At 39.4% G+C, this 19,429-nt stretch overlaps 1 protein-coding gene and 1 long non-coding RNA gene across 2 annotated transcripts in view; one reads left to right on the forward strand and one right to left on the reverse strand.

Moving 5' to 3' along the window:
* The window catches only part of obscna (obscurin, cytoskeletal calmodulin and titin-interacting RhoGEF a), a 51,733-nt gene that overhangs the window by 2,302 nt on the left and 30,002 nt on the right, over nt 1-19,429 (reverse strand). The window contains exons 49-76 of the mRNA XM_061738324.1: nt 19,118-19,276; nt 18,685-18,862; nt 18,293-18,406; nt 16,128-16,295; nt 15,451-15,553; nt 15,238-15,367; nt 15,050-15,155; nt 13,314-13,422; nt 12,618-12,745; nt 12,428-12,540; nt 11,440-11,608; nt 11,191-11,278; nt 10,909-11,109; nt 10,748-10,808; nt 10,578-10,655; nt 10,306-10,478; nt 10,076-10,102; nt 9,824-9,976; nt 9,352-9,397; nt 9,174-9,251; nt 5,840-7,514; nt 5,521-5,649; nt 5,317-5,430; nt 4,315-4,482; nt 2,515-2,620; nt 1,267-1,506; nt 312-535; nt 180-194 (exon numbers count right to left, since the gene is read on the reverse strand). Of these exons, the coding sequence (XP_061594308.1) occupies nt 180-194; nt 312-535; nt 1,267-1,506; nt 2,515-2,620; nt 4,315-4,482; nt 5,317-5,430; nt 5,521-5,649; nt 5,840-7,514; nt 9,174-9,251; nt 9,352-9,397; nt 9,824-9,976; nt 10,076-10,102; nt 10,306-10,478; nt 10,578-10,655; nt 10,748-10,808; nt 10,909-11,109; nt 11,191-11,278; nt 11,440-11,608; nt 12,428-12,540; nt 12,618-12,745; nt 13,314-13,422; nt 15,050-15,155; nt 15,238-15,367; nt 15,451-15,553; nt 16,128-16,295; nt 18,293-18,406; nt 18,685-18,862; nt 19,118-19,276 (5,053 nt within the window). The remainder of the gene's footprint in view (nt 1-179; nt 195-311; nt 536-1,266; nt 1,507-2,514; nt 2,621-4,314; nt 4,483-5,316; nt 5,431-5,520; nt 5,650-5,839; nt 7,515-9,173; nt 9,252-9,351; nt 9,398-9,823; nt 9,977-10,075; nt 10,103-10,305; nt 10,479-10,577; nt 10,656-10,747; nt 10,809-10,908; nt 11,110-11,190; nt 11,279-11,439; nt 11,609-12,427; nt 12,541-12,617; nt 12,746-13,313; nt 13,423-15,049; nt 15,156-15,237; nt 15,368-15,450; nt 15,554-16,127; nt 16,296-18,292; nt 18,407-18,684; nt 18,863-19,117; nt 19,277-19,429) is intronic.
* LOC133458445 (uncharacterized) lies at nt 2,387-9,608 on the forward strand. Its single transcript, XR_009783950.1, has 3 exons — nt 2,387-2,608; nt 4,321-4,419; nt 9,346-9,608. It is a non-coding gene; the product is annotated as an uncharacterized LOC133458445 (long non-coding RNA).

Raw genomic sequence — 19,429 nt, forward strand, 5'->3', positions numbered from 1 at the left:
AAGTTTCAACAATCTCACTCAAATGCAAAATCTTCTGGACTAGGAAAATGTTTCAAATCAGAAATGGATAAAAAAATAAATAAAGGCTTGTTAGGCTATGGTAGCTAGCATCAGCTGAGCTGGATGAAGTTAGGAGTTATTTCCATCCATCAATCCGTCCTCCCTTAAAGCAAGTGTACCTTTGCTGTGGCAGTCTGTTGGAAGGCCATGACAGTCAAAGCTTTAGTGCATTAGAACAATCAGCAACTACCAAAGCATCAAAAATCTTGCACAACTCAATTTGTCTTTTGGGTGTGAATGAGAACGGTTACCTTTGCTGTCTGAGACGCCGTGGATATGCTCGACATTGAGAGGCTGTCCAGGTATGAAGGACTGAGCCGAACCCAAGTCAACAATCTTCAGTTGGTTACAATCGTCCACCAGCATGTTGTCAGACTTCAGGTCCAGGTGGATGACCCGACGGCCGTGAAGATAATCCACGGCACTAAGAATCTGAAGCAACAGCTCTGTGACATGAGTCTCTGCATACAGATCTCTGAGGGGATACAAACAGACCTCGTCAAACTTAACAGAAGCTCTGCACTCACAATTAAATAGTTTAAATTACTTTGAAGACATTAAATTACATCAAAATGGACTCACTGTTTTGAAACAGGACAGTGTTATTCAGAAGTTGTCACATTTTGTAAACTGGCCATAATTGCAAAGATATATATATATATATATATATATATATATATATATATATATATATATATATATATATATATATATATATATATATATATATATATATATATATATATATATATATATATATATATATATATATATATATATATATATATATATATAAGATAAGATAAGATAAGATAAGATAAGAAATCCTTTAATAGTCCCCCAGAGGGGAAATGTCCAGATTACAGCAGCAAAGGGGATAGTGCAAAACACAAGAGGCATCAATATCACACAATAATAATAATAATAATAAAAAACACTATAAACATATATATATATATATATATGTATATATATATATATATATATATATATATATATATATATATATATATATATATATATATATATATATATATATATATATATAAATATAATTTTAATATATATATATATATATATTTTTTTTAATTAATTATTTTCCCTCATGACAAAGTAAGGCTATATAAAACAGACTTTCCACTTCAACTACAGCAGAGATCACTGTTGTCGAGCCCCACCACAATCACCCCTGGACACGTTTTTTACCTTGCAGCCAGACTGTGGAGCAGTTCCTTGCCGGGACACAGCTCTTCCACTAACACCATGTAGCAGGTGGTGATAAAAGCATTGCACAGCTGAACGAGGTGAGGGTGATGAAGTCTCCTTAGCAATTGGTACTCCCGCAGCACCAGCGGTCTTTGTTCTGCCTGGTAAGATGTGATCTTGGCAGCAAACACCTGGCTGGTTTCAACATCCCTACACACGGTTATTACACTGAAACGACCCCTGAGAGATGCAAAGAGAGGATGGTTTTATGGCAAAATGGCATCTGGTATCATAGGCACACATGCAGTGGAAATACATGCAGTAACTAGTTCTGATCAACTGTCATTCTGGTGTCTCTGACAAAGCAGGTAAGGGGCATGTAGGAATGATGGTCTATATCCTGCTAAGGGAGAATTTTGTCATGTTTAGAACAAAATAAATGCCACCAAAAAGCTAATGAAGTTTCCAACATCATGGTCAAAGACCATGCTTTAGTAGTTTAGTTGTGTTATCATTAAACCATCATGACTACTGGTGCAATGGACCAACATTGATCCGTAATCTGTTCAGATCAATATCTTTGGCTTGGAACACACGTGATCCACGGATTGATTTATGAAAAAAAAAAAAGTTGTGCGCATGTTTAGTCCACACACAGTGTGGTCATGGCGAGCACAGGAGCGGCAGGGCTTGAACACCCCGCGTCATTTAAATCCCCTGTATGGGAGCATTTTGTCTTCACTGTCAAATATAATGATGAAGGAAAGAGGCTGGTGGATAAAACCGTGACGGTATGTAGACACTGTGGCACAAGAAAGCCATATGACAGTGGAAACACGTCAAGCATGGCCACGCATTTGAAGCGACATCACCCCGGTGTTTCACTGACAGGAGAGAAAAGCAAGGCTGTTTATGCCCCGTGTTGCACAATCCGACTGGGCTAAAGCCATCACAAATGCTATCGGTGTGTTTATAGGTTCATGCAGGGGACATAAAGATTACAAAGAGACTGCAGTGGCATGGACAAAATGTGTCTTCAAACCTCAGACAAAAATAACAACAACTCCCAAAGTAAAAGCCTTATTTAGGTCTTTTTTTCCTGCTATGACAAGTATCTCAAAGTATATTTTTCAGTGATCAAACACATATAAACACGTGCAAAAAACTCACAAGGTCAAAGTAAAACCAATACTCATGTTGCTGCTGCTGACTGACGGGAAACAGATTGTTCTTGCCAGATGCAGTTACCTGTTGATCTCAGAGAGGAAGCTGAAGCTCTTGTTCCCTGCTTGATGCTCGGAGCCCGTGGGCTTTGACCCCAGCGATTCAGTTTGAACAAGAGGTATGTGGATCTCTGTGAAAGAAACATATACACATGTGAACCCCTCCAAATAAAAATAGTTTTTACATGACATAATGAAAGTCATTGAGCTCAGCTTGGTGAGAAATCTGTTACACATGTGCAGTTAGGACTTTATCAGCGCTTTCTATCGATTTAAAGGAGCTTGAGGCCGGATTGTGGCAAGATTTATGAAAAAAATCCGTATACATTTTAAGTTTTCTAGTAATAATGTCAGATGAAGCGTTCCAAACCCAAAAGAATGAGCCCTCTAGTGTATCTCTCCTTTGCCTTGAACAGGCTGTGTGCTGCAAAATGTGCTGCAATTCGGTCCCGAATTACCCGCGCTGGGCTGCAGATGTGACGTCACATGACGCTGCATGCTCGTTCTCCCGTGCCGGCTTCACTGTTGGCTGCAGTACCCCCAACGGCCGTCGTGGTGAAGGGTGGCGCTAGAGAGTCTCATTTCTTAAAAGGAGCCTCAAGCTCCTTTAATTCACTTGTTTGTTCTCAGCCATGTTTTTTTTTTGTGATCACACAAAACACACCCCAAAATTTATGAATAAGAAGCATCTTATTCTCATTAGTTGATCTCCAATAAATCTGCAGTAAATATCAAAACATTTTGAGATTGTTGCTATGCACTTAAGAATCAATATATTTAAACCGGACTGGATCAGCCAAATGATTAAAGACAACATCAGTGGAGGTATATTTACTTGTATAATTATTTCCTATCAGTGGGAAGCAACAACATGCCTCAAACTAGGAGCAGTATGGGTCAGGGGGGTAGAGTTGATCCTCTGCCTGCCACCGTATAGAAGCGTCCTTGGGAAAACACTGAAGTTCATACCTGTCAAGTCTCCCGTTTTGGCCGGGAACTAACGTATTTTACCCCTCTTTCCCGTCGTCCTCCCTTATTAGTATTTTCCTGTAAATTTCCTGTCTTATAATATAATAATTTTGAAACAGCAAACTGAATTGCCACTAACCTCACGAGAACTGCAACCTGCTGTGGCCTGGGTGGCAGTTCTCGCAAGGTTAGTGGCGACAACGGGGACAAACTCGGAAAAACCAATCAGATGGACGGATGTACAGTAATAAGAGAGAAGAGGCATTTCAATGTGTATATAAACTGAAAATATTGAATATAAATAAGTATGCTTTACTTCCCATTTGTGTTTTCATTTAGGCTCTATTATAGGACTTACATACACAGGAATGTCCACAGAATTTCAGTGTCAACAAAGGTTGAACTATAAGATTCTGAGCACATATTTGTATATTGTAAGTGGTTGACAGGTAGTTATTTTAGATTTCTCATAAATCTGTCTTAAAATGTAAGATACTGAACCTCGGTTGGGCAGGTGGGACCCTTATTTTTAAATCCAAAACTTGACAGGTATGCTGAAGTTCCTTATTTGCTCATTGGGACTTTATTGTAGAAACAAGGTGCTACACGCTGTTTATAAAGTGCACAAGGCTTTAGAAAAAAAAAGAAGCCAGTTGAAAGAGAAACACTTGCGTTCTTTGTCCTTTTTAATCTAAACAAGTCTAAAAAAGTGTCTGATAAGTCCATGTTTTTTATACACAATGAGTCAGAAAATCTATGCTTCATCTGCCATCTTTGATCCCTGATAACAAATGTTAAAAATAAATGAAAGAGATATGCATACAAGAGCAAACTTGTACAGTGTTTTTTTTCTTGCCTTCAGGATATGTGGCCATGACAACGGGAGCTGAAGCTTCACTGAAAGGGCCTGCCCCGGTCTTTGTGATGCAGCCCACCCTGAACACGTATGAGGCTCCTCTTGGTAAGTCCTTGACCACAAAGCAGCTATCAGTCACCTCATCTGACAGGACTGCCCACTCCCCACCTGTGGAAACAAGCAAATGTGCTGCACTTTGTCATTGTCATAGTTTTCCAGTTCAATCAAAAAATCCTCTATTGAATGTTTATTAAACTTATATTTATTTAAATGATATTCATTATCTTAAATAAGGGCAAGAATTCCAGACCAACATGATTTTTCAAACACACGTTTTATTTCTCTGCTTCCTTATTTTCTCTCCCTGTGACAGCATCTCCCCCACCTACTGTATCATCTTCATGAACCTAAATAATCTAAAATAGCAGCAAAATATCTAAAGCATCATTCCAAACACTGTACAGGACTGTCTCAGAAAATTAGAATATTGTGATAAAGTTCTTTATTTTCTGTAATGCAATTAAAAAAACAAAAATGTCATACATTCTGGATTCATTACAAATCAACTGAAATATTGCAAGCCTTTTATTATTTTAATATTGCTGATTATGGTTTACAGTTTAAGATTAAGATTCCCAGAATATTCAAATTTTGTGAGATAGGATATTTGAGTTTTTTTAAGCTGTAAGCCATGATCAGCAATATTAAAATAATAAAAGGCTTGCAATATTTCAGTTGATTTGTAATGAATCCAGAATGTATGACATTTTTGCATTACATAAAATAAAGGACTTTATCACAATATTCCAATTCTCTGAGACAGTCCTGTATACTGAACATAAATTAATCAAAATTAAATAGTTTGACTACCGTGTCAGTCAGAAAATGTACAATTGCTTAAAAAAGAAAAATCAAAAGGCTTTTTATCGTCAATGTAAGGCACTTGCATAAGGCACCAACAACAACAACAAAACAGTAGCCATACCAGCTTTTTGAACCTACCCTCCGTACAGTACTGCACACAGTAATTGACAGGGTCATTAGCCTGAACAGGCCTCCACACCAGCAGGACTCCTCCTCCGTATAACTGCAGCACCTCGGCTTTGTTGGGACGGACTGGCACATAAGGATAAGAGAAAAAGTGGAACCAAGATGCATTCTTCAATGTGACTGTGACGTGAAACATTAAATGCACAGTCCACCTACCTTGTGTCTTTTTAAATGCTGGTATTTTGAAAGACGCAAAGAGATTTGAATTCTTCTTGTTGCTCTTCCTTTTAGGTGGGATTGGAGCTGATGGTTTCACTATTGGACCTCCTGCTGCTGCTGCTGCTGCTGCAAAAAACACCAAATAGAACAAATTACACCAATGACAATCAAATAATCACCTTGCCTTGCAAATATGACCACTGTACAGTATGTCTGTTGTATTACATTAACTCCATGTTAGATGGTGACGTATCAAGGACACAATTTCCTTCCTCCTTAGGCTGAAATACAAACAAAATCTTTGGTAATAACTCACCTCCTTTACTAACATCCTCCTTACTAGAAGACCTGGAAAACAGTTTGGTCAAGCTGGAGGCTGAAGCTCTCATCTTCTTTCTCAGAGACATAGTGGGTGTATCAGGTTTCATGATTTCTCCCAGTGTGGGACCTAACTCTGCGTCATCGAGCTGGGAGTATGAGTGGCCGGTCCAGGACTGTCTACGGAAGATCTTGAAAAGTCCTAGTTTGGGTGACTTTCCTATAGGTGGGCGGGCTTCGAGGGCTGGAGCAGATGCATGCCTCTGGAGTCCAGAAGCCTCTTTTCTGTCTTTGGCCCTTGAAGGCCTCTCAGGAGCCTGCAGAGAGCACAGGCTGGGACTAGGGCTTGACAAACTGGGATTAGAACGTGTACGATTACGTGGCGGTGCCTGAGGAAATGAGCTTCTGGGTTTTAGTTCTTGAAATGAGCGAGGGGATGGTGAAATCAAGGGCTCAACTTGTTCATTATCACTAACTTCTGATCCGTATTTTCCCCTGAGATGAGAATGACTCAGTTCCTCGCAGGAACCGAGCCTGCTTGAAGATTCTGAGCCACCGTGGTCCAAAATTAATGACTCAGTAAGAGAGCCTTGGGAGCTGGCAAAAGTATCTCCTTCTGTCTGCTTCCGATCCAGTTTGGATCTCATTCTGCCTCTAGCAAGGAAGTCTGAGGGAGCCCCTTGTACCGCAGTGACAGAGTCTCTTCTTCTTGTGGCTCGGTAGGACCTTGGGGCCGCCAGTAAGTTTCTTCCTGCCACTTCATCATCTGTCAAGTCTTCCTTCATACTCTGAGATCCCTCTTCTTCAGTTTCCTTTGCACGGGCAGGTGAGGTAGGAGATCGACGTGAATATTCATCTAGAGACCTGCTTCTTCTGTGAGGTGGGAGATTGACTTGGGCGAGGCCCACACCACTGTCAAACGAGCAGGACTTCTGCATGGTGGGTTGCAGGGATCCTCGTCTCTGGCCACGGATATTGTCTGTTTCATCCTCCACATATTCAATAAGAGGCTCATTGAGACGTCCTGAGAAGCTCCTCCTGATAGGCTTGCGCCCTCTCTCTTGCTTTTTAGCCTGAAATTTGTCTCTTAATGTCATGTGTCTGGCAGACATAGGAGAAAGCTGTTGAGAGGTGTTGTAGAAGGTACTTCGGATGACACTCCCTCGAGGGATGCGCCCCCCGTCACTCCCTGAGCCCTCATCCCCCTCAGAAAGGTAGAGAGATGGATTGCTGTCCCTGCTGAAGCGACGTTCCCTCTGAGGTGTCTCTCGGTCTGTGGTTGTTGATGATGCAAGTGACTGTCTGCTTATACTACGCTCCATTACATACCTCCTTTCCAACATCTCCCCATCCTCTTCCTCTCCCAATGTGCCTTCCTCATCCTCCCTTTCATACAGTTCGTGTTTGGTGAAAGGTTCTGGGATCTGTGCCCTCTCCGTTAAAGGATCGTACTCTTCTTCCGTTTCCTCCTCCTCCTCAGTCTGGCTGCAGTGTTGGAAAAAGTGCCAGGAGTCAGCCTCGTCATATTCAGACGAAGAGCCACTGCTCAAGGAGGTGCTGCTGTGTTCCTGGGGCTCACGGGGAACTGTCACCGAAGTCTCCCTGATAGGAGCGTCTAGCAGCTCAGGAACGGGTCTCAGCGTTAGCACTGACCCTATGCATGTCAAAGTACGCTGAGGAAACAGATGTGAAACATACTGATCAAGTCCAATTTTAGATAAAACGTTCTTTTAGTCAACTTGAACTCAGCTTTTATAATCAAAGATTTTTCTGCATTTTAAAGGGGACCTATTATGGAAACTAATACCTATTTTAAACAGGCCTTGAATGTCTTAAAAACAAGCTTTTAATTGTTTTTGCTAAATAAATTAGAAATTCAGCCTCTGAGCCATGTCTTTATCTTCCCAGTCTCTAACCTCATTATCTATGCAAGATTCTGAGTGGGCGGGGCTATGATAATGAGACACTGTGCTGATTGGCTGCCTGAATGACGCGATACACCGCTGAAAAAATGGCGGAAGCTCCAGCCGGCGGAGTTAGTTGTGGGCGTGGTTTCACGCATCGGAGGTAGGGTTGCCACCCGTCCCGTAAAATACGGAATTGTCCTTTATTTGAGAAAAAAATGTTGCGTCCCGTATTGAACTAATACGGGACGCGATTTGTACCGTATTTTCATTAACCTTTACACCAAATTCTAGTTGAATTATTGAAATACGGTAAGTAACTTTTACACCATATTCTAGTTGAATTATTGAAATAAATTTACTTTTACACCATATTCTGGTTGAATTATTGAAATAAATTAACCTTTTACACCATATTCTAGTTGAATTATTGAAATAAATTAACCTTTACACCATATTCTAGTTGAATTATTGAAATAAATTAACTTTTACACCATATTCTAGTTGAATTATTGAAATAAGTTAACTTTTACACCATATTCTAGTTGAATTATTGAAATAAATTAACTTTTACACCATATTCTAGTTGAATTATTGAAATAAATCAACTTTTACACCATATTCTAGTTGAATTATTGAAATAAATTTACTTTTACACCATATTCTGGTTGAATTATTGAAATAAATTAACCTTTTACACCATATTCTAGTTGAATTATTGAAATAAATTAACCTTTACACCATATTCTAGTTGAATTATTGAAATAAATTAACTTTTACACCATATTCTAGTTGAATTATTGAAATAAATTAACTTTTACACCATATTCTAGTTGAATTATTGAAATAAATTAACTTTTACACCATATTCTTCACCTGTAGGCTATATTACATCTGGGCTGATGTGGACATACGTAGCATAGGAGGCTATTTCAGTTGCTAGTATGGCTGGCTGTCTGTACAGTCATGAAAGTTCAATGCTATTAAAGCACTTTAAACTTTAAATCAAAGCATTTAGTTTTTTCATATAAAATAAACACATTTTTATTCAGTTTAGAAGTTTAGGGGCTTTTTTTTGGCTCCTGCGCTGCTGAAATCAGGGCGTCCCTTATTTCTATTTCTGAAAGGTGGCAACCCTAATCGGAGGCCAACCTATGTAAATCCCATTTTGGTTACGTAACGAAAGGGAGCAGAATCTGAACGGCTCGTAGAAGCCACATCACACTGGATGGCTCATCCGGGCGGCTGTACAGACACTGCAGAATTTGGTTGCTTTCCTCCTTCTCTGAGTTGGCAGGCTGAGGGGAGACCACTTTATATAAGTTAAAGCAAGCGAAAACATGTTTTTCATAATAGGTCCCTTTTAAGAAACCGGTTGAGACTTCCTCTTTATAGTTTCAGTTAGAAATTCAGCCCAAGGCCACACACCTGCCATTTTCTTTTAGCGGAAAATACTTTCAAACTCCTTGTGTTGATTTCATCTGTATCTTCTCCTGCATGTTCATCCTGTGACAGTAATCATAAAGTCTTTGTGTCTGAGGCACACGAATACTTAATACAACAAAGTTTGAATTAAAACAACAATTTCTTTGAATTTCAGCCCAACCTGGAACCACTCGTGGCTCAAGCACTCAAAGGCAGATGGTCGCCTCCTGTTCAGGAAAATAATGAAATGTTAAGACATCACATCTGTGTGTACTTGAAAAAAACATTGTGTCTTCTGTTTGTAAACACAACCACAGATGGTGAGCAAACACTTCACTTTTCGAATAACACAAGAATTTTCCTTTCATACTAACTGAGACAAGTGTCCTCAAACAATCACCAACCAGTTCAATAAGTTTTATTCAGCTTTCATCCTTTTTAAGCTGCTATTGTTTTGTCTTACAATCAGCCCCATAAAATCTCACTTGTGTTGGGTTGTGGAACCAGAATCAAGATTAATACCACAAATGCAAAGAAAGTCATCTATGTTCATAAGTCTATGGCAGATACTTTGGTTAACTTTAGTTTAATGGATTTTCAGGCTGTGCAAATATTAGTTTGGTTAAACAAAAAGAAATTAGTTGCTACTGTACTCTGGATCTGGTTGCAGGACCATATGGAGAAACGTCGTGGCTTCAGGGCTCCTGCACATAACATCCGGTGCATCCCAGTTTAAAGTGCCTTCCCCCACTCTCAGCAATGTTGCCCGATCAGTCTCGCCCACAAAAGGGCAACGGCACACTAGACTGTAATGATAAAGGTAAAGAATGATGTACAAACTCAAAAAAGATGCTGCTGCATACTTCAGATGTAGAGGTTGTCGTCAAAAAGGCACTGATACATACCACAGGTACGCTATGACACCTACAGCCCTAAAGGAAAACATAAGAAGCAAGTTACATGTTTCATTTTTTTTTTTTTCAACAACTATAAAACACCAATTAAAAGTCATCTATAGCTTAGAGTGGTAGGTCTACAACTGGATATTTGGAGAGAAATATACTATAAAGTTTCGCAGAAATACAGTAACAGTATTTGCAACTTATTTAACATGCAGATGAGTAGTTGAACTCACCAAATATCAGAGGCTACAGTGACGGGTTCTTGGTGAACAATCTCTGGAGCAACAAACTCAGGTGTACCAAACATACTATACTGGTGCCGGGATATGTCTATTTCCTGGCAAAAGCCGAAGTCACAAATCTTGATCTCATCTCTTGGTGGATACACCATTAAAATATTGTCAGGCTAAAGGGAATACAAAGGTACAAAATTTGGAGTTAAGAACTATGTGAAAAGTTATTCAAATGCCAACTTTGAGAATCTCAACTGGAACATTTATCTTACTTTAATGTCCAGATGCAGAATGTTCAGGCTGTGAATATGACCGACTCCTTCAAGAATTTGCTGGATATATGACTGCACCTGAAATAAAGACATGGAATATTTGTGAAGACTTGTGCGTTATATTATTTTTAAATTTGGATGGATCTGTAAAGGGAAGTGTCGCTTTGCACCTCTTGTTCTGAGATGGAGCCTCTCAGTATTAGATGGTCTATAAGGCCATGAGAGCAGCACCTAGAAACAAGAACTCACAGATTAAATGTGTTCACATGTGGACAAACCCACAATAAGGATAAGTAGTTTGGTATAGTGAGAATTACAAATGGAAAGATACATTTCTGTGATTAGCACCAGCGTGCGTCTGGTGCAGAAGAAGTCCAACAAGCAGGCCACCCTGGGGTGTGCGAGACGGGAGAGCAAGTCCCTCTCTTGGAAGGCCCTGGTCCGAGTGCTGGTCCGAAGAGGCAGAAACTTGGCAGCAAATACTTCACCTGTTCTTCTGTGGATGACACGCTTTACCACCCCAAACGCTCCCCTACGTTAGAAAAAGATTCTTTCTGTAAGACACGTCTTGATGTCTGATGAGCCCCTCAGACATCACGATGATGATACTCACCTTCCTATTTCCTCGTGGACATCATACACAGAGAATAACTTTCTTCTCTTCCCCAGCTCTATTTCTCGCTCATGAGACTCAAATTGACCTTAAGAAAAAGTACAGATTATTATTGAGGTTGGTACTTTCAACTTTTCTTCCAAGAATATCATTTTGCATCGTCCTTATGGAAGGGTCTTTGTCGTCTTTGTAAAGTTTTTGTTCATTGAACTGAAGCAACGATGCAGAGCAGCCATGCTGATGTCTCACCTTCTTCAACTGTAAGCTGAGCTTCACAAGAGGCATGGCCAGAGTCGTTTTGGGCCAAGCAGGTGTATATGCCACTGTCTTCACCCTCAGGGCACACTATGGTCACTGAGCAACGGGCACCATGTTGTACCACCTTCACATCGTCACTGGCTGCAAGCTCCTCTCCATCCTTCAATCACAGAGGAGGACTTAGCTTTTAATAGGGTCATCAATTAAGCTCTTTGATCACTTAACACTTCAGTACCGTTGCTTCACACTTTATTTTATTTTTATTTATTTATTGGCTTTGTCTCGAACACAACAAAACCCAATCAAATTAAAAGCATCAAAATATTTAAAAAAAAAGCTAAACAATTTAACAGTCTCATTCAAAAATAAAACACACAGCAAAACAATGTGTTCGAGAGGGAACAGGAGGAAGCAGAACGCTTATTTAGTCCTGTCCCTTCCTCACAATATCATATCATATTATATAACCTATAAAAATTAAATAAAATTAAAAGAAAAGAAAGAGAAGAAAAGAAAAGAAAAAAAAGGAAAAAGACAAAATAACAAAAAATAAATAAATACAACACAAACAACCAATAAGCAATATCAGTAATTATAATCCTAATTGAACCGGTCTCCTACAATATCCTAAATTCAAGAGTCCAATCTCCCAGTCACCTCTACAATGATCCACGAACAGCCTTGAATGCTGGCAGTTATATTTGTATCATATATAATCCATCCACAATGAACAAAATAATAATCAAAGAAATACATATGTAAAGTAAATTATTTTCTTTAGACTTTAGACACTGAGACTATGAAGACTGATACATGCACCCAAAATTAAAATATGTGATACAAAATAAAAACCATGAGAAATAAACAAAAAACTAGTTGGGTAGACGTCTAATTACACCCCACACATTCCATAGTTGCAAAGCCCAGTCTTTTTGCAAAACAAATTCACTTTTCAGGTCTCCATGTCCAATTCTCATACCTTATACCACTGTATCTTAGGAGCAGGTCTTCCTGTGATTATGGCTGTAAATGTTGCTGGTTGGCCTGGTTCTACACATAGGTCCTCAGTGGGCACTTGGATGGAGGGAGGTGCTGAAAAGATAAATAAAAAGTTAGTAAAAGTGCATGTAACAACAATTTTTAATCTGGAATTTCAGAGTAAAGCATACCATCTGTAATTTCCTGCATTTGCTCAGAGATATAGATCTCCTCCTCTTCTTCTTGTAAACACAGAGGCTGCTGGACTGCATGATATGGTGCGGAGGAATGCACACCCACTTCAGTACTACACTCATCACTGAAAATGGAAAAAGGTCATATACATTAAACAGCAGAACTAACAATGGCCAAACAAATCTTATACTGTAATTTGCCAAACAGATCTTGAGTCACAATTAATTAATTCAACTGGGACTACATCCATAGCTATTTTAATGTATGGTGTTTCAAAGCTAATGCCTCTTGGCCTAATAACACAGGTGGCTCAGGAAGCTTGGGGAGGAAGAAAGTCTGAATAAACTCTACCGGAGGTGGGGGCATCTTCCATCAATCAAAAACAAGTGTTAAAGTTCTGCTTTGCTATTTGTTCTTCAAAATATTATATTCAGCATGATGAGTTTTGCTTCAGTGTAAAACTTATCATCATATCCATAGGGCAGCAGATCTTTTAAAGCATTTTCAAGAAGCAATGCTTTAAATAAATTGTTACACGGCAACCATTCTCAGCTTGAGTCATACATCACTTTCATGAATATTAAAAGGTTTTAAAGCCATCAAGTATTTGACACTTTAATTAGGCTGATTGTGGCGGATGTTGATTCACCTAAAAAGAAGTAAGGACAATATGTTAAAATGACATAACTTACTGTTCAGAGTATTCAGGAGGGAAAGCCATCTTGGCAATAGAGGTGGGGTTGAAATCAGTCTGCAGCCACTTTTTCACAAAAGAAGTGGACCAGCCCTCTGAGTCTGCATCTATGAAAACCAAAACACTCCTCAGACAAACTTTTAATCCACTCAAAATAAATATTTGATATTCAAATATACTGTTACCAAAATGGGAAAGTAACATTTTAGAAAGTACATTACCTTACAGTCCAGTGAGAGTTTAATACACCGTCTGTCTTACCTGGCAACTGCAGGGTTTTACCCCTCTAACCCACCTCATCAACAGGACAAGGGCACATGCCCACTCCTGCATGGGCAGAAAGGGGGCACTTGGCCAGCACATGACCATCTTGTAGGTGTGGAGAGTTAGCTGGGCATGCGTTGGCAAGAGGAGGAAGGGGAATGTTGAGTGGTTATTTGTTATCATGACAGTGATGATTTACATGGAACGGTCCATGTGAGGAACCCCCTGCTTTAGGACAATAGAGGGAAGATGGAAAAACATGAAGGTTATGGACAATGAAAAGACAAACATGGATTCAAAAATCTAGGAAGAAAACTTCCCCTAACTAACTAGCTAAATTCATTTTAACAATCCATATTACAGAACACTAACATATATAAACTCTCCTTCTCTGTATTTGTTTAATATGACTTTTCTCCACTGTTAGTTGTTGGCACCTTCATAGTTGTACTGACTTCTGCTTGACAACATGATTGTAATGGAAACATGTGATCTGTTACAATCCATGATCTCTGTGGAAAGTGAACAGATGATGAAAACATTCAATACAATAAATGTATCAATGCCTTTTCATGGGAGAAGATGCTGGGCAGTACAGTGTGATATCTGAATGGCAGCCACTAGATCCCATCATTATGGCTACAGAACACAGTTAGAAATTGCTCTTGTTAAATTTGTAGCTTCAGTCGTGACTTCAACATGACAGAAAAAAATACTCAGATATGAATTACGTGCAGATGTTGAGTTACAAACGGGGTACTAGAACAGATGAAGTAACCAGTGTCACAGATGCAAGACCAATGAACTGAGGTTGGGTGTGTGGGAAAATTAGATGAAAAGATGGTTGTGTCTAAGCAAGGAGTTATTCTAAGATCATGAGAGCAATTGGAGAAAAAGTTAAATCAAACATCTAAGTACAGGTGTAGTGGACTTACAAAATGCATTAGTTATCATATTGCTGACTTTTAGATTAAACAATCAAGACAATTTAACTGAAATGAAAATATTAGAAATGCGATGGAAGACATAATAGTAAACCACATTTGAAACTGTGGTAATGCAAAACGGTTATTCTTCTCACTTTAAGCATTAAGCAGGCTGCACTTTAGGCCATAATCGATGGGAATCTAGGAACATCTGATCAGGTAGGTGGAACTACTTATGATGTGAGTGTGTGTGAAATGGGAAAAAAGAAAATGTAAGTATGAGAGTGGAATCCCAAAACAGTACAAACTTGATATAATGGATGAATGAAAGTGTTTGAATGGGGAAATTGATTGTCATTGTTGTTTGATGTGAAGTGAAGAGATGTCATGTGATGCGATGACAGGATCGAAAGTAAAACAATGGCATGTGCTGTATCCCTTCTGATACACAGCTGACCCAGTGAGAGTGTGGACCCCCAATGTTTCACCAGGGGTTTCCACTCTGCGTGAATTGTGATTGCTTCAGAGGCTCGGATGGCCCTACCTTTAGTGGGTAACTCCTGTGGCTGCTCGTTCTCAACATCCGTCGGTGGTACAAAGGCAGGACACAGACCTGCCTTGCACTTGACGTAGCCAAGTTCATTCCAAAGCTAAACAAAGCAACAGATTTGTTTCCTTTGACGTAAGAGTTATCATCTGCATTGATACATTAGAAGCACAAGGGTCTTATACCTCACACTCATACTGTCCAATATCTGCCTCTGTTGCCCTGATGACTGTCAGGGACAGGATTCCACTCCGAGCATCACTCACAATGGAATATTTATGATGGTCAGTCAGATCTCGACCATCTTTCAACCACCTGCAGAGGTACGAAGTTTTAGTAAACACAAATAAATGACCAGGTTTTTCCTGAACTGTTGTGTCTCATCTGTCTGCCCATACCTGATTCGTGGTAAAGGAACAGTAAGTGTGGAGCAAAAGAACTGGACATCTTCTCCATCTATCAGGCAGGCACTCTCCAGTCGACTCAGAAACCTGGGTGGAGCTGAATTGGAGAAATGCATGCAAGTGTGATAAGTTTTTCTTTATTATAAATACACTTACAGCGGCAGTGTCTGCCGCATTAAGTTTCTCTAGCATATCCTAAATATTATCAAAGGTTGTTAAGGTGTTAAGGTCTGGACTAGCTAGTTCAATTCAATTCAGTTCAATTTTATTTATATAGTGTCTATTGCAACAGAAGTCTCTACACGCTTTCCAGAGGCCCAGAACATGACCCCCGAGCAATTATTACATAAACATAACATAAACAATGGCAGGTAAAAACTCCCCTAGTGGGAGAAAAATCTTAGTAGGAACGTTAGTAAAGTCAGCATTGGAAATAGAACTGTGAAACGAAACCCAACTGCAGGGACAAATGTAAATGAATTATAAAAGCACTACTAATATTTTTACTCCCATCCAATTAAAAAGAAAGGAGCAATGCTATGGTAATGCTGTCGTTACCTGCAGCTCCACCATTTTCAACTGTGATAATGCATGCACTGTATGAGCACCATTCACCTCTGATGTGACTCTGGTTATTACACAGTTTTATTTCACCGATACCACAAACTCACCCTGCACGACCACCTTAGCCAGAGTCCCAGCACTGCCCATAGAGTTTGTAGCATAGCAGGCATACTGTCCAGAGTCTTCAGCAGTGAGGCTGTCCAGGATGAGACTGCACGTTCCTGACCTGTCGGCTGTGATGATGTGACGTGGATCATCCTCCAAAGGAAGGCCATCTAGGAGGTGGTTGTCATGGAAAATTTAGCCTTTGGCCACATGATTAAACCAAAAATGCTGAGAGCAGCAAAAATTTCTCCCTGGCCGATTTACTAAGATCCTAAATAAAGAGTACTAAATTGCGTGTGCACTGAAAAAGTTTGCACGTGCTGTTGTTGTGTGTTTTGCAGGTGATCAACTAAGATTGCGTGCGCAATTGATAACAGGTGCAAACCGCAGTATTTAAATGAGGTGTTGCGTGTCTTACGGTTTGCGAGCGCAAAATGAAATTTGACGAGTTGGAGTTAGAGATATTAGTGGAAGAGGCAAATTGTTGTGCCGTATTCAGCACCCCTGCCGTGAAAAGCACCCCCTCGTATATTCAATGATAAGTAGACCAAGAAATAAAACAACACAATGACACTTCAATATATTTATATATACACACTCACACAAACACATACTTAGGAGTTTATATTATATATATTTACAAATATTATGGAAGACAACACAGTAAGCAGGCTATTAATTAATGACATCAATAACCATTTACCCGATTTTTGTTATCTGTGACTGTGATTGTGGGAAAGTATGACTATTGTGGAATCCATGAGCGCATTTAAACATGAATCATTAACACAAAACTGGACGCTAAACAGAACGTGACACGGAATGAGAATATCATTTTTGTCAGACGAGGGGGTGCTTTTCACGGCAGGGGTGCTGAATACGGCACAACACCGGGGTATGACAACTGCAGAACAAGTATAGGTGCACAATAAGAAACACTTTTTTCTCCATGAAAACACGTGATTTATTTATTATCACAAATAAAAAAATGAATGTGCCTCCTGTGGCAACCTTTTGCTGAATAATACTTGATTTAACATTCAAATAAAATATTTCTCCTTTTGCATGTGGAGAATCCTCACCACAAGTTGAGCCGTCCCCACCCCAGTCCTCAAATCAGCCCTTAACTCATTCAACAGCTCCAAGATGGAATCGCTAGATAGTCGATATGTTTCAACTATCTGGTTTTCATTCATTCCAAACAAATTTACACGAGTCCGAAAGACTCTCTCTCTGCTATTCTTTGATTTTGGCGATGTCGCCTCCTTGCCACAATAACAGCAGCCATCGGTGCGTAATGCTGGGCAGATTAGCACCTTCCTTTTGAACGTATTAAATACAGACGCAATCACAATCCCCGCAATTACTTTCTGGCTTGGTAAATCTCATTGCGAGTGGTAAATTAACTTATTTGCATTTTCCCATCCCAGTATTTAGCGCTTTCTGGCGGGTACGCCCCATATTGATTATTCATCAGGGCAAAAGTACTAAATGAACAGCGTGTGCTATTTTGCTCATTTGAGAGGCGCAGTCCTCTTTGTACGCTGTTAGTAGATCAGCTTGCACATTGGTTTGCGGGTGATGTCAAGTTTGCACACGTTTTTACGCACGCAAACCTTTAGTAAATCAGGCCCTAAGTGTGAAGACTGATACTCTGCTCCAAAAAAGATTAACATAGACCGTAACTATGTTTTGTCTACCAGAATCATAAAAATGAATCATCATTCTTACGGCATCATCATTTATGCTTTAAACAGATGATGCTTCCTTTGTTTCATTGTCATTCTGCATCAAGACACCTGATTTATGTTCTGACCCTATTGCATGCAATAGATTAATTAAATCTACTGAAATCTGGCTCATCTCTCAAGTCTTATTCTTGATAAGTTAGACACTCAGTTTCAGTCCGCACATTCACCTAGTTGGAAAGGACATATTAAAGAGCATTAAATAGGTTTTTCCACAAGAGTGGTTTAAAGAATTTTAATGCAGTCATGCGTTGTATGCGTTTGCTTACTTCAGTGTAATTGATAAAAAATGTAGGAGTTATATGGGGTTATATGCAGAACTGAAAGCACATTTTGACAAGACACATATTATATCGATGTATGGAGTGAGAATTAAGTGCAATCCTTTCAGTACTGTAATTCAATAAGCAATTCCAGACCTTTGATCCAGCTGATAACTGGTTTTGGAGATCCTGAGACTTTGCAAGTCAGTTTGATTGTTTGTCCTATCTTTGTTGCACAATCACACAGATGCGACTCAAAGAGTGGAGGGCCTGTTGATAGACACAAATAAACAAAGAAATCTTCAAGCACATGGTAAGAATATTGAACATATCAAAAAGCCAAATAATACATAACCTTAATTGATACAACACAAGTGGACAGAGAACTTTAGAAATCAAGGTTTTTTCTTAGGCTGCCTTGAATGTTCTGACATGACAACATACTTCCAAAAACAGGAGAGTGAAGAAAATGTTCTGCTCAAATATTACTTAGAGTTTACTTTTCTTCAAGTTGGTGTGGCAAACCTGGAACAGAAATGAAGACGTACCGGTAGTAGGGAGACTGGAGTGTTGCTGCAGTTCCTTCAGGTCTTTAAGCCAGGAGAGTTTAATAAGTGTGGAGTGGCTCTGCAGTGTGTACCTGCGAAGGGAGCCCCTGTGCTCATGCCACAAACCCCAAGACCTTTCCTCTCCACCCACACTCTCTTTTATTTCCACATCATTCAGCTAGAGAGATTGCAAGAGTGAGAAGTGACACAATGAGAGGACACTATTGTACTGTGATGTCTTTGTGTCATCCACTGTTGGAATATAAGTTAAATGAGAAAGAAAGAAAGAAAGAAAGAAAGAAAGAAAGAAAGAAAGAAAGAAAGAAAGAAAGAAAGAAAGAAAGAAAGAAAGAAAGAAAGAAAGAAAGAAAGAAAGAAAGAAAGAAAGAAAGAAAGAAAGAAAGAAAGAAAGAAAGAAAGAAAGCAAACTTACCTTCATTTTGTTCCTAAATGCATATGTGTCTCGGTTCATGCTACTGTCTTTTTTCAACTTGCACAATACAACGCAGTCCTTGAAGAGAAACACTTGTCTCTGATGCCCTCTAGGGGCCGTTTTAATTTCTGGAGATTCCTCCCATACTGTGAAGACACCCTACAATGGAAGAAGGTCAATCAGGTTCACAATTGCACCCAACGCTTTTGTTTATAAAAAGACTTATGGAAGGAGATAAACAATCATTTCCGAATGGTAGATTAATGTTACAACTCTCTAACCTTTTATCTCCCCATCAGACTTTTACACTTT

This window comes from Cololabis saira, chromosome 13, assembly GCF_033807715.1.
Source record: "Cololabis saira isolate AMF1-May2022 chromosome 13, fColSai1.1, whole genome shotgun sequence".
Classification (NCBI taxonomy): domain Eukaryota; kingdom Metazoa; phylum Chordata; class Actinopteri; order Beloniformes; family Belonidae; genus Cololabis; species Cololabis saira.